Source organism: Mobula hypostoma, chromosome 8 (genome assembly GCF_963921235.1).
Source record: "Mobula hypostoma chromosome 8, sMobHyp1.1, whole genome shotgun sequence".
Lineage (NCBI taxonomy): Eukaryota > Metazoa > Chordata > Chondrichthyes > Myliobatiformes > Myliobatidae > Mobula > Mobula hypostoma.
The window spans coordinates 130,693,835-130,709,499 of NC_086104.1; the positions used below are offsets into that span (position 1 = coordinate 130,693,835).

General features: G+C 47.5%; 1 protein-coding gene across 1 annotated transcript in view; it reads right to left on the reverse strand.

Annotated features, from left to right (window-relative positions):
• The window catches only part of gnsb (glucosamine (N-acetyl)-6-sulfatase (Sanfilippo disease IIID), b), a 54,414-nt gene that overhangs the window by 14,003 nt on the left and 24,746 nt on the right, over nt 1-15,665 (reverse strand). The window contains exon 5 of the mRNA XM_063056835.1: nt 1,835-1,933. Coding sequence (XP_062912905.1) covers nt 1,835-1,933 — 99 coding nt within the window. The remainder of the gene's footprint in view (nt 1-1,834; nt 1,934-15,665) is intronic.

Below are 15,665 nucleotides of genomic sequence, written 5' to 3' on the forward strand. Positions count from 1 at the left end.
GGCATGGTTTTAAGGTGCTTGGAAGAAGGTACAGAGGGTATGTCAGGGGTAAGTTTCTCCCCCACACAGAGGGGTGGGTGCGTGGAATGCACTGCCAGCGATGGTGGTGGAGGTGGATACAATAGGGTCTTTTAAGAGGCTCTTAGATAGGCACATGGAGCTTAGAAAAATAGAGGGTCATCAATATGGAAATTCTGGGCAGTTTCTAGAGTAGGTTACATGGTCAGCACAACATTGTGGGCCGAAGGGCCTGTAATGTGCTGTAGATTTCTATGTTCTAAATTGGACAAACTTACTTTCTACTGCTCACCAAAAACAGAAAGCCAATATTTCAGGTTAAAGTAAATTGTTAAAGATAGTAAAGAAACAATGAATGTGGAGAGGAGACAAAAGGTTTTTTTTAAATTTTAGATCTGCAATCTCTCATTAGAATACACATCATACTCCCTTCCTGGGACTCAAATCCAAAAGTGACCACACAAAAAAAAATCAACCACGTATTTCAAATGTTTCAGCTGAAACATTCCCATCCTCCAGGGCAGCGCACAGTACAACTCTGGTCATGGATCAGTCTTCCCGAGCTCAAGTCTGAACCACCAATTGTGAATATTAAATGCAGCCACAATGTTCTGAAGCTACCCGAGACAGACTGGTTCCAGAAAGGTATACAGTCCAGAAGAATCAGCAGCTCCTAGAGAGCTTTCCAACAGTTGCAAACCAAGCCTGAACAGACAACTCCTTCCTAACCTTGAAAAAAAATCACCGCGACAGAAAAGCAACATTTTGTTAAATTACTAATTTTAAAGGTTGCTTATTTTAATAAAAGGGACAAAATGCATCAGCATGCAAATGTAAACGCTTTCTTTCTCTCCTACAATGCCCCTTCCCCAAGCCTAATTCACTTGAGCGAACAAAATACATTTTGATTTGAGGTTCCTCAGTAACGGATGTACCAAATCCAAGTTCGCTCAGCTGTACAGCAATCTCAGCTCTTCTTTCCAACGTCAGGGGTTACCATGGTCAAAGTCACCAGCTGAAGATTGGCACAGACATATCACCGTGGGCTGAAAAGAATTATAATCAAACATGTGGTTTAGCAAAGTAGACTAGTTTTTACCTGAATATGCCACTATCCAAATTAAGAAAATATTCAAGTTATTCCTCAAGGCTCAAACCAACAGCCTGTGAATTGTTGATTAAACAAGATCATACATATACCCACAGGTCCCTGAAGCTGTGTCATGTTCGATTGTAGTTCAGCAATAAAATCATAGAGAGGTACAACACAGAAACAGGCCCTTCAACCCATCTAGTCCATGCCAAAACCATTTAAACTGCCTTCTCCCATTGACCTGCACTGGGACCATAGCCCTCCAAACCCCTACCATCCATGTACCTACCCGAGCATTGAAATGGAGTTTGGATGCACTGTTTGTGCTGGCAGTTCACTCCACACTCATGACCCTTTGGGTCAAGAAGTTTTCTTTCATGTTCCCCTTAAACTTCTCACCCTTAACCCATGACTTCTGATTGTAGTTCCACCCAATCTCAGTGGAAAAAGCCTGTTTGCACTTACCCCATCTATAGCCCTCATCATTTTGTATACCCCTGTCAAATCTCCTCTCCATCTTCTACGTTCCAAGGAATACTGTCTCAACCTATTCAATCTCTCCATACAACTCAGATTCTCCAGACCTGGCGACATCCTTGTAAGTTTTCTCTGTACTCTTTCAAACTTACTATAAGATCTTCTACATTATAGAAAAATAAAAAGTAAAGTCCCTGATAGCTCCACAATACAGATCTAACAGAATACAGAACGGCTGTGCCTTACTATGAGGTCAGTCAGATAGTCCTTTTGGTAGTTGCTACTGTGCTTTTCCGCAGCACCATTCACAGATAACGTGTAGTTGTAGTACTTGGAGTTTCCCACCTGCAAAATAAAATAGAACTGTGATCAACTCATTCAATTAAGTGATCCTCCACAAGTGTGGATGCCAATCTGAAAACACCTACAGATGTACTGTGGAGAGCATTCTGACAGGCTGTATCACTGTCTGCTACTGCACAGGACTGAAAGTTACAGAAAGTCGAGAAATTAATCAGCTCCATCTTGGGTACTAGTCTCCATTGTATCCAAAACATCTTCAAGGAACGGTGTCTCATAAAGGCAGTGTCCATTAAGGACCCCCCACCCCCAATCACCCAGGACATGCCCTCTTCCACTGTTACCATCAGGTAGGAGGTACAGAAGCCTGAAGGCACACACTCAGCGATTCAGGAACAGCTTCTTCCCCTCTGCCATCTGATTCCAAAATGGACATTGAACCCATGAACACTACCTCACTTTTATTATTTCTATTTTTGCACCATTTTCAATCTATTCAATATACATATATACTCATAGCAATTTATTTACTTTTTTCTTTCTATATTATTTTGCATGGCATTGTACTGCTGCTAAGTTAACTCATTTTGTGACACATGCCAGTGATAATAAACCCGATTCTGAAAAGCTACAAGAATTTATCAACCATCTCAATAAAGTCCAAGAAACAGGAAGTTGTCAATGTACTACCCCTCGATGTAAAGCCGCAGCGCTGGAGGAGCTCAGCTAGTCAAACAGCACCCGTGGAAAGTCAACATTTTGGATGAGGAACCCTTCCTCAGAAGAACTTCCGAGATGGAGACAGTTATTGCAATGGAGCTGGTGGATCAGGGAGCTACAAGACAAATGACCTCATGGAGACAGATCACCCGATAAAGAATCAGAGTACCGAGCGGCACAATAGCATGGCGGTTAGCGTGATGTTTTACAGAACGAGCTGCAAGATCGGGATTCAATTCCTGCCCCTGTCTGTGCATGTTCCCCATGATTGCATGAGCGCTGGTCTCCTCTCACTGTCCAGTCGATTTCTTTGTCTTCTTTGAACATGTACAGCTTCCCAACTTGAAAGAGATTGAATGCGTCTACCCGAAGGTTTTTTTTAAACTGGATTCCAGTCAATGACCAAACAACTTTTCCTTTTCCTCCTTTTATTTTTCACAAGTGCGGCAGTCTGATAGTTCCATCAACCACTGGACCCTAGATGAAAAAACTGGCTACCTCCCCAGACTTTGCAGACGGACTCCGACCGGCCCCTCTCCCCTCCCTCACAGGCCGTTATGTTTTCAAAGCGGGCGTGCCTTCTCGAAGGTTCCCGAGCTCTCAAACCTGGCGCCATTTCCCAGCAGCGCCAGCGTGCGAGGATCCCCGTGACGTGACGTGACGCGAAGCTCGCGCGGACCCGTGACGCAGTGACAGCAGTGTGCTTCTCCATCGAACAGTCTTTCAAGTTCAGCATCTTACCGTGGATTCCAGCGCTGCTCCCGGACGGCCACTGTGATGCTGCTGGGTCCTCCCGATGTTCTGGGCTCAGGCAGCAGGTTCCATCCGGTCTATCAGTGGATTCTTCCTACTACTTCTAAATTTTATTTTCTTTTGTCTCTGGTTCCCAATACTTTCTAGAAACACTTGACACTCACATTCCAAGGACATATCGGCTAGGGTTCATAAGTTGTGGGCACACTATGTTGGCACTGCAAACATGATGACAATCGCACGTGCTGCCTCCAGCACATTTGACGCAGCCGATGTATTTCACTGTCTTGTTTCGATGTACTTGCGACAAATGAAGCTAATCTTTAATCTCAATTATAGAAGCAGGTGAGAAAAGGATATCAGCATGAAAATGGGAAGCACTGAGACCTGGAGTTGGAAAACTCAGCGTTCCTCGCAGGGAACTGAAAAGTGCCCAGACAGAAGGTGTCCTTCTTTGCTGGGCAATAGAGGAGTCAACAGGCAGAGGTTAGAATGGGAGTGGGAGCCGGATCGAGACTGGGAGCAGCAGGAAGCTCGGGGTCATCCCTGTACATAGAGTACAGGAGCTCCACTAAGTGGTCACCTAATCTGCGTTTGGTTTCTCCAGGTGCAGAGGAGACCACATTTGAGTGAGCACCAAATCCAGCAGAGCGAGATGGAAGGGCAAATAAAAATCACTGCCTCACCTGGAACGGTGGTTCGCATCCCTGGGTGGTGAGGAAGGAAAGGAGTGAATGAATACAACCTCTGGCCATATGGGAGGGGGGAAGTGGAGGGAGGGGCAGGAAGGAGGCTCAAAGACAGCAGTCCCTTGAAGTGCAGAAAGGGGAAGAGAGCAGAAGAGTTACTGGTGATGGGATCATGTTGGAACAGGTGGAAATTCGGAAGGACAACACTTTGAGTCAGGGTGTGGGGCAGAAGGAGAGTAGGGGCAGCGCCAACTTTGTTCTGACTGGGGAGAGGGGGTGAGAAAAGTGTGGGACAGGAAATACAGGTCTCATCCCACACGGCAGAGTGCAGCCGTGTTTCAGGAAGGAGGACGTTTCACAAGCACCAGAGCAAGAACTGCATCAGTAGAACGAATGACAAAGAAACTGGGACGAATGGAGTCCTTACGGCAGGCAGACAGAGAGGATGTTTCAGGAGGGTTGCTGTGAACTCAAAGCTAGCCACTACCATCGTATCTCCCAAGATGGAGACAGAGGTCACATAAACGTGAAGTCAGGCTGGACACTGGTAGTGAAGGTGATGAGATCTGAGTTGTGGGTGGGAGTCACAGGAACAGTGCAGCAACTCGGTCAATAGTGCATCAGAGAAAGAACCAGGGTAGTGGTCTGAACAAGGCTGGAATATGGATTGTTCCAGGTAGCCAAAGACACAGGTGTAGCTCGGCCCAAGTGAGTTTCCACAGCTATACACCTTTACCTGGCCTTTTGTCTTAGAGCACACTCTTCCCCTAGATTCCCGACCCTCCACTCTTCTCCCAGCTCTGAAGAAGGGTCTCTGACATAAAACAATAACTGGCATTTCTTTCCACAGAAACACCTTTACTGAAGGATCTCTCCCGCCCCCCCCCCCCCAATATTAGTGTCATATTCCAGCACTGGAGTTATTCATTCTCCCACTCAGTACCGGATTACTGAGGCCCATTTTTGCCACAGCCCATCTACCTCTAGACTGAAAACGAGAACACACACACACACACACCCCCGCCAGATTGTAAGCATAGCCAAGACCAGGCCGAAGGCCGAGTAATGACAGGTGGCTGGGGTCACATGATTGTCACAGACCAATGAGCAACATCAAAGGCATCTTATAACCCCGCCAGTAAGGATTTATAATAAATTATCAAGCCAAACACTTCTGGTTATACGTATAATCCGAATCTGACTTTTCCCAACAAACTTGATTTAATTAAAATATCAAATTGTTTTTCATAAAATATGATGTATGATCAAAAAGGCAAGATCTGGTTACTCCCTCCCCTCATACCCCCGAATCCTTTTCTTTGAAGGATGCAATACATTTCTGCTTTGACTTGTCCTATTCAATCTATTACCCAATTCAGTCAGCTATAAGGCCTTCTCATCTTCCTTCCCAACATTAATGACATTTATGATTAAAAGGACTAGCTAGGAATTGGAACAAACCTATCACGATAGCTTAAAAAGGAACATTAGTCAGTTTTGCAGAGTTAACAAGTCAAAAATGGCTTAATTTGTTAGATAAAACTTCAAAAGTTTTGCGTATTTAATATTTCAATAATATTTGACCAATATTGTAATTATATTATTTGATTAAGCATTCTTCATTGTTACACAATTCATTACATGTTATACGTAAAAGTAAGTGAATGGCATACATCATCACACCACCATGTCATATGCTCGTGCCTTGCTAAAAGTAAAAAAAAACTACACACGTTCTCCCAGCCTCCGTGTTTTCCTTTCTATTGGTTTTAAGTTTTGCAGTACAAAACTCAAGTGGCAACAAGGATGTTTTAAAAGAACCTGAGACAACTACCTACCTGTTAAAGCACAGCATGATGTTAGAGATATCATTGTTTTCTTGTTAAAAAAAAAGAGCACAGCGAGAAACAGTTGAGTAAAAGAGAACAACGCAGCACATGCATCTTCAGAAGGAACAGAGATGGATGAGATTTTTTTTTAAAAAAAGGAAGAGGCACATTACAGGTTCATAAACAGCGAGCACTGGCTGATATTAAATCATTAAAAAAAGGAGCAGACATGGAAAGCTAGACACATTAGATCGACAAGAGATAACTGGGTACTATACACCGAGTGAATTGAACAGTATTTTGAAGCAAATGAAATAGCCAATGCAAAGTGAGTGCCAGTTTTGCCGAGTGCATTTGGTGGAATGGCATACCGTTTGCTTAGAGGTTTAACTACTCCAATCAAACCAACCAACGTGAGCTCTGCTGATATCATGAAAATAAGTCAACAACATTTAGAACTGAAACTACTGTTGATTGCAGAATGCTTTAGGCTTCAGAAGCGGAATCAAATAGGAAGGCAAGTCCATTTCCGTATATGTGGCTGAATTGAAGAGATTGCCTGAGCATTGCCAATTCAGTGATGGGCTGAATGATGCACCGATAGATTAGTTTATGAAATCTTACAAGAGTGTTTTTTTTTATTAAAGTGGCAAGGGCTCACATACACCTGACCAAAGTGGATTTAAAGGTGAAACATGTAGAAAATGCAATAAAGTAGGACACATACAAAGAGCATTTTGGACAGACAAAAAAAAAACGTAACTGGACTGCACAGGGTAGAGAAAAAGATCAAGCTGTGGCGACCCACTTTTTGGCACCCACGAACCGGCTCACGAAACAGCGCGCGCAGGCAGGGGGCCGGCAGCAAAAAGGGCGCCAGGCCATCTTCACCAGCAGGGGGAAAATCCCGTGCGCGGAAAGGGTCTGGGAATATACATTCCCCACAGTAGTCCCGCCCAGGGAGGGCGGGAACGGGAAGGCTTTAAAGCGGGCCGCGAAGTTTGAATAAATCTCTTTCATCACAACTCCCTAACTCAACGACTCCGTGTGGTTATTCTAGCGCTGTGTGTAGCACACCGCTACAATTGGTGACCCCGACGGCCCAAACGATATTTGGACCAGAGATGACCGACGCTGCACCTGTTCACGCAGTTTCGTTAAAACTGCCAAGCTTCTGGACGCTGCGACCCCATTTATGGTTCGAACAAGCAGAAGCACAATTCCACATTCGGCAGATAACCTCGGAGTCCACTCGCTACTACTACGTGCTGAGCTCACTCGACCAGGAGACTGCTGCACAAGTTGAGGAGTTTATACAGTCTCCCCCAGAGAATGGCAAATACACAGCATTCAAAGCCCTGCTCATAAGGACTTTCGGAATCTCACGGCGCGAACGAGCACGCCGCTTAATGCACCTGGATGGTTTGGGAGACAGGCGCCGTCAGCATTAATGAACGAGATGCTGACCCTGGCTGAAGGACACAAACCCTGCCTCATGTTTGAGCAGGCGTTCCTAGAGCAACTGCCCAAGGACATATGCCTGCTGCTGTCCGATGCAGATTTCAGCGACCCCCGGGAGGTGGCGGCCCGAGCAGATGTGCTGTGGAATGCCAGGAAAGAGAGGAGCATCCGTCGCACAGATCACCAAGCCGCGTGCCCAACGACAGACCAGACCAGGCCCGGCAGCAGAGCCTACAAAACCCGGCGACGGGAGTGAGGAGCCCAACGAACAATGGTGTTTCTACCACCAGCGGTGGGGCACAGAGGCCCGCCGCTGCAGACCGCCCTGCAAATTCCCGGGAAATGCCAGGGCCAGCCGCCGCTGATGGCTACGGCGGCTGGCCATCAGGACAGCCTCCTGTACGTCTGGGACAAGCAGTTGGGATGCCGATTTTTGGTCGACACCGGAGCGGAGATCAGCGTTTTACCTCCAACGAGTTACGACACCCGCAACAGAGAACCGGGACCCACCCTGAGGGCCACAAATGGCAGCAGAATACGAACCTACGGCACCCACACGGTGCGGCTACAGTTCAGCTCCAGCCGGTTCACGTGGGACTTCACACTGGCCGCCGTGGCCCAACCACTGCTGGGGGCAGATTTTCTACGAGCCCACAGTCTGCTGGTCGACCTGCAAGGGAAGTGACTAGTCCACGCCAAGACTTTTCAAACGTTCTCCCTGGGTGAAGCCAAGTTGCCAGCCCCGCACCTGGACTCCATCACGCTGTCCGATGATGAATTCACCAGGGTCCTGGCGGATTTCCCATCAGTACTGACACCGCAGTTCACGGCAGCCATGCCCAAACACGGAGTACAGCACCACATCCCGACCCAGGGACCACCCCTCCACGCCCGTGCTCGAAGGCTTCCCCCGGACAAGCTCCGACTGGAGAAGGAGGAGTTCAAGAAGATGGAGGAATTAGGGATCATACGACGGTCCGACAGCTCATGGGCCTCCCCCCTTCACATGGTGCCCAAGGCAACGGGGGGCTGGAGACCATGCGGTGACTACCGCAGACTGAACGAGGCTACAACGCCAGACCGCTACCCTGTGCCGCACATTCAAGACTTCGCAGCAAACCTACACGGCGCAAGGATCTTTTCCAAGGTAGACCTCATCCGGGGATACCATCAAACCCCGGTACATCCGGACGACATCCCCAAAACAGCACTCATCACCCCGTTCGGACTTTTCGAATTCCTCCGAATGCCGTTTGGTCTAAAGAATGCCGCACAGACTTTCCAGCGGCTAATGGACGCGGTGGGACGCGACCTGGACTTTGCATTCATCTATTTGGACGACATCCTCATAGCCAGCAGTACTCGGCAGGAGCATCTATCCCACCTCCGCCAGCTCTACTCCCGCCTGAGTGAATTCGGCCTTACAATCAATCCAGCCAAATGCCAGTTCGGACTCGACACCATCGACTTCCTGGGCCACAGGATTACTAAAGACGGGGCAAACCCGCTGCCCGCCAAGGTAGACGCGGTCAGCCACTTCCCCCGACCCAACACAATCAAAGGCTTGTAGGAATTCGTGGGTATGGTGAATTTTTACCACCGTTTCCTCTCCTCAGCAGCCCAAACCATGCGCCCCCTGTCCACCCTGATGTTGGGTAAGGGCAAGGACATTACCTGGGACGAAGTGGCCGCAGCCACTTTCGTTAAAACCAAAGAAGCCTTGGCAAACGCCGCGATGCTAGTGCACCCCAGAACGGACGTTCCTACTGCCCTCACGGTGGACGCATCCAACACAGCAGTCGGTGGAGTGCTGGAACAACTCATCGAGGGTCGCTGGCAACCCCTGGCGTTCTTCAGCAAACACCTACGACCACCCGAACTCAAATACAGTGCTTTCGACCGGGAGCTATTGGCACTATACCTGGCAATCCAGCATTTCAGGTACTTCTTAGAAGGTAGGCCCTTCACCGCGTTCACAGACCACAAACCGCTTACCTTTGCGTTCACTAAGGTGTCCGACCCCTGGTCGTCCCGCCAGCAGCGACATCTGTCCTACATCTCCGAGTACACAACGGACATCCGGCATGTCTCGGGAAAGAACAACGTCGTGGCGGATGCACTTTCCAGACCTACCATACAGGCCCTGTCCCAGGGGGTGGACTATGCAGCGCTGGCAGAGGCACAGCAGGCAGACGCTGAGATCCCAAGTTACAGGACTGCAGTCTCTGGTTTGCAGCTCCAAGACCTCCCCATAGGTCCAGGTGAGAGGACCCTACTATGTGACGTAGCTACTGGCCAACCCCGCCCCGTCGTCCCAGCAGCCTGGCGCCGGCGGGTGTTCGAACCCATTCACAACTTAGCGCACCCCTCCATCAGGACAACCGTCCGGCTGGTCGCCAACAGATTCGTGTGGCATGGACTTCGTAAACAGGTCAGTGAATGAGCCAAAACGTGTATGCAGTGCCAAACGGCCAAGGTGCAGCGGCACACCAAGGCTCCACCGCAGCGGTTCGAACCCACCCGCCGGAGGTTCGACCACATCCATGTGGATATCGTGGGGCCCCTGCCAGTGTCACGAGGAGCGCGGTACCTCCTAACTATGATAGACCGGTTCACCAGATGGCCAGAGGCAGTCCCGCTCAGCGACACCACCTCCGAATCCTGCGCCCGAGCACTGATCGCAACCTGGGTAGCACGCTTTGGGGTACCGGCCCACATTACCTCCGAGAGGGGCGCCCAGTTCACCTCCAGCCTGTGGTCGGCTATGGCCAGCTTTTTAGGATCGCAGCTACACCACACAACTGCCTACCACCCACAGTCGAACGGATTAGTGGAGCGCTTCCACCGTCACCTGAAATCGGCTCTCATGGCCCGCCTGGAGGGGCCTAACTGGGTGGACGAGCTTCCCTGGGTCCTGCTCGGAATCCGCACGGTGCCCAAAGAGGATCTGCACACCTCGTCGGCCGGGTTGGTGTATGGCGCGCCCCTGTTCGTCCCAGGAGAGTTCATACCAGCCCCAAGGGGGCAAGAGGAAGAACCCACAGCAGTCCTGGACAGACTACGAAAGAGACTCGGTAACCTGGCCCCCATACCCACTTCACAGCACGGACAGAGCCCGACCTGCGTACCCAAAGACCTGTAGAACTGTAAGTTTCTTTTTATACGACCGGGCGGACACCGGTCACCACTACAGCGGCCCTACGAGGGACCGTTTAAGGTGATCAGGAACAACGGGTCCACGTTCGTGCTGGACATTGGGGGGGAGAGAGGAGGTATTCACGGTGGACCGACTCAAACCAGCCCATGTGGACTTGGCGCAACCGGTCCAGGCTCAGGCACTGCGGCGCAGGGGCAGACCTCCCAAACAGAGGCCGATCCAGACTGTGGACATTGGGGGAGGTATCGCCAGTTCTGGGGGGGGGGGGCGGGGGGGTTATGTGGCGACCCACTTTCTGGCACACACGAACCGGCTCACAACAGCGCACGGAGGCAGAGGGCCGGCCCCAAAAAGGGCGCCAGGCCATCTTCACCAGCAGGGGGAAAATCCCGCACGCAGAAAGGGTCTGAGAATATACATTCCCCACAGTAGTCCCGCCCAGGGAGGGCGGGAACGGGAAGGCTTTAAAGCGGGCCGCAAAGTTTGAATAAATCTCTTTCATCGCAACTCTAACTCACCGACTCCATGTGGTTATTCTAGCGCTGTGTGTAGCACATCGCTACAAAGCTGCAGTTTCAGAAACAGCACTAAAACTACAGTGTTGCTGAAAAATCTGATAATGACTGGGTAGCCTTGAGATTTTCAATGTGAAAAGCAACCATAGACAAGCAATGCAGCTTACACCAGAAGTGAATGGAACATTAATTAAGATGGAAATTGGACACTGGCTTGGCTGTTTCAGTCATTCCACAAAATGAGTTTGAACGCCATTTCGAAACTACTGAACAGAAGCCTGCAGATATCCAACTGAGAACTTATACTGGAGAAAAGATCATTCCTGTGGGAATGACAATAATAACAATGAAATACGACAACCAAGAAGCCTCATTGCACTTATATGTGGTTTAAAAACAGCAGGGCCAGCATCGCAGGGTCATGACTGGCTGAGACAACTACAACCTGATCAAAGATCTATCACCCTTTGCATGCCACATCTCCTGTAATGAAGTCAACTGAAATCGAATTAAGAAAAGTGCTGGATAATGCCACAGCAGTGTTCAAAGATTGCATTGGAAGATTCAAACGTAAAGATAGATGGATACCCTCTTCCCAGGATAGAGTTAAAAAGTTTAGAAGATTGTGGGCTCAGAACATGACACAACATTTGTGAATTCTTTAAAGCAAGCATCACATCATCGAAGCACAAGGATTACACAAGTGTGCTGAGTAAATTCAAGTAGCGATGGATGCCCCAAGGCCAAAGTAAATATCACAGTTTTGGGCCTTTTTACGCATATGTTAATCACTACAGCAGGTTCCTGCTAAAGCCTGATTTATACTTCTGCGTGAACTTGACGCCGTGTACTGCGTCGTCGCAAACCCTACGCAGAGCCGACGTGGATCCCTACGCCAGAGCCTGACGCGCACCTCTCCCAAAATGTAACTGCTTGTCACAGCAACGCAGACCGAACAACTGTGATTGGTCTGCTTGGTAGCATCGCATTTCCTCCTATGCTGCAATAGCTTCCCATTGGGCGACTGAAGGGCAGGGAAGGAACTCTGGCTGCAATGCTTTCCATAAAGCTTTACAGACCTCAGAATTTATGGAGGACACATTTCGCTTTTACAAAAAAAAGACGCTCGCTTTAAACTTGTTTACCCGAGAAAGACTACAATGACCACGATGCCTTGCGCGGGCAGGTGTGTGCACATGCGTGACGTTCCCGAATTGCAGAGCGACGCAGACACACCAACGCACAAGTATAAATGCTCACAACACGTGCAAGTCAATTGCGTAGGTTACGGCGTCGAGTTAACGCAGAAGTACAAATCAGCCTTAAATCCGGCTACTGTGCTTCACCGCTTGAACTCACTCCCGCAGATCAGGAAGGAATGGCACTGGACAAAGCAATGTGAGATGGCTTTCCAAACGACAAAGGAAATGGGCTGTGCTGACGCATTATGATCCATGTCATTCTGTGAAGTTTGCCTGTGACGCCTTTCCTTATGGTATAGGTACGGCCATGCCATGTTTGAGCGATGGAAGTGAACGTCCATAGCCTTTGCATCAATTCCCTCACCGCTGCAAAGAAAAGTTATATAGATTAATGGAGAGGCCTTAAGTCTGCTTTAGGGTGTAAAGTATTTCAACTAGTACTTGTATGGGAGAGCCTTTATCCTCATTACAGATCATCAACGATGGGTATCCACAGGAGGGTGCTCTACTAACAGCAACAGCGCGAGTGCAGAGATGGGCTCTGTTTCTTGGAGGACACAATTATAAGATCAAATTCAAGAGGACAACTAATCATGGACATTCTGATGGATTGTCCAGTTTACCCTTGGAAAAGCAAATACCTGAAAAATTTACAAAGGAGGACACTTCTCTTGACGCATATTCCCCCAATGCAAATTGAAAATCTCCCCATTGTGGCAGAGATGATCCACAGGGAAACTGGTAAAGACCCCGCACTGTCTCAGGTCTACATGGTGACTCAAAATGACTGAAATGAGCAGCAGGATCCCAGTGCAAGGATGAACTTCACCTTGACAGATGTTGCCTTATGTAGAGATTGAGAGTTGTTATACCACCCAAGCTGAGAGCTGAAGTGTTTGAGAAGCTACATGCCAGTCATCTAGGCATGGTCAAAATAAAAGCATTGGCTCGAAGCTTTGTCTGGTGGCCTGGGGAGGATTAGCTGACCGAGCGACTTGCCATGCACTCTTTGGGATACCAACGTGTCCAGAAGAAACATATCCAAAGCTCAGAACTACTTCCTGCAGTCCCAGAGTCAACTCCTACAATCACCACAGACAAGGCCCCAGAACCCGAGATTGTTTCACAGCCACAGGCCTCACCTGTCAGCAGAGTGACCCTCTTTGCCAGGAAAGACATTATCCTACAAGAGTAAGAAATTCTTCACAGCGATTACTGTAAACCTTTAGGCTTGAATGGGACAATTTAAAATGTACAATGCTGTGGATGTCTATATATAATAGTTGTATTATATAATATACTGTGTCTACAGGTTGAGATGCATTCTCTACTGAGTTGGAGTTTATAGCCAAGCAGGGAGGAGTGTTGTGTATTTAATACTTCAATAATATTATAAATATATTTGATTAAGCATTGTCATTACATACTTCATTGTGGGTCATATGTAAAATTACGAGAATGACATACGTCATCACGCCACATCACATGTGCACACCTCACTTAAAGGCAAAACTAGACACGTTCTCCCATTCTCCGTGTGTTTTTCATTCAATTAGTTTTGTGTTTTGGAGTACCAGTAAATATCATTTATTGGTCAGGCTAGCTCTGGAGCAGAGTTCGAGAAGGGAGGCCAGTGGTAGATTATGTCTCCAGCAGCTCCAAGAGTGGACCTGCAATTATAGTAACAACACTGGGTGGTGGAGATATTGACCAGGTGAGACAACGTGTGAGACATAACTGCATTCCTACAGCGGGGCAAGTATCAGAAGGAAGGGGGAAGCAAGCAGAAAGTAATAATTCACGGGGAACAAATGTTATCCTTTAATACTCCTGATAACTGTCCTTGAAGTGACCCAAGTCAACCACTATGTGGCTCATCTGGAGTTACAAATTTAAGAATAGTTGATTGACTTATCCAAAAGGAGATAGTGAACCAACTGGGTTACAATAATTAAAGAGTGCTTTACAAAGTTTACAATAGAAATTGTCACTCAGAAGTAAAAGAACAAATTGGCAGATATGTGCAACCCAAAGAAAACTAACCTACTGCAATATTTTAACGGTTTACAAGCTAAGGACACTGAAATTTGTGCTGATTGTACCTCTATTTGCAATGAGTACCTGTGTGGTTCAGTTTGCTTGTATTCAAAAGTGAAAATGGATATTCTAACAAGTTATTGTTAGATAATCTAAGCCATTACATATCTTAGTCAACACGTTATCAAACAATTAATGTGAAGAATTTGCACTCTATCGGACAGGCAATTAGAACCATAGAAACCATAGAAACTACAGCACAGAAACAGGCCCTTTGGCCCTTCTTGGCTGTGCCGAACCATTTTCTGCCTAGTCCCACTGACCTGCACACAGACCATATCCCTCCATACACCTCCCATCCATGTATCTGTCCAATTTATTCTTAAATGTTAAAAAAGAACCCGCTTTTACCACCTTGTCTGGCAGCTCATTCCACACTCCCACCACTCTGTGTCAAGAAGCCCCCCCCCCAATGTTCCCTTTAAACTTTTCCCCCCTCATCCTTAACCCATGTCCTCTGGTTTTTTTCTCCCCTTGCCTCAGTGGAAAAAGCCTGCTTGCATTCACTCTATCTATACCCATCATAATTTTATATACCTCTATCAAATCTCCCCTCAGTCTTCTACGCTCCAGGGAATAAAGTCCTAACCTATTCAACCTTTCTCTGTAACTGAGTTTCTCAAGTCCCGGCAACATCCTTGTAAACCTTCTCTGCACTCTTTCAACCTTATTAATATCCTTCCTGTAATTTGGTGACCAAAACTGAACACAATACTCCAGATTCGGCCTCACCAATGCCTTATACAACCTCATCGTAACATTCCAGCTCTTATACTCAATACTTTGATTAATAAAGGCCAATGTACCAAAAGCTCTCTTTATGACCCTATCTACCTGTGACGCCACTTTTAGGGAACTTTGTATCTGTATTCCAAGATCCCTCTGTTCCATTGCACTCCTCAGTGCCTGACCATTTACCCTGCATGTTCTACCTTGGTTTGTCCTTCCAAAGTGCAATACCTCACACTTGTCTGTATTAAACTCCATCTGCCATTTTTCAGCCCATTTTTCCAGCTGGTCCAAGTCCCTCTGCAAGCTTTGAAAACCTTCCTCACTGTCCACTACACCTCCAATCTTTGTATCATCAGCAAATTTGCTGATCCAATTTACCACATTATCATCCAGATCATTGATATAGATGACAAATAACAATGGACCTAGCACTGATCCATTGTAGGGATGATAATGGAAATCTCATTCTTTCATGGACTTCAAAAGGTTTAAGTGTGCTTCATAAAGAGCTGGGAGTTAGAGTTTAAACCAAAGTAAATTTACTAAAGTTCTATGCGTCACCATACACTACCCTGAGCTTTATTTTCTCGTGGGCATTCACAGTAAGTGCAAAGAAAACACA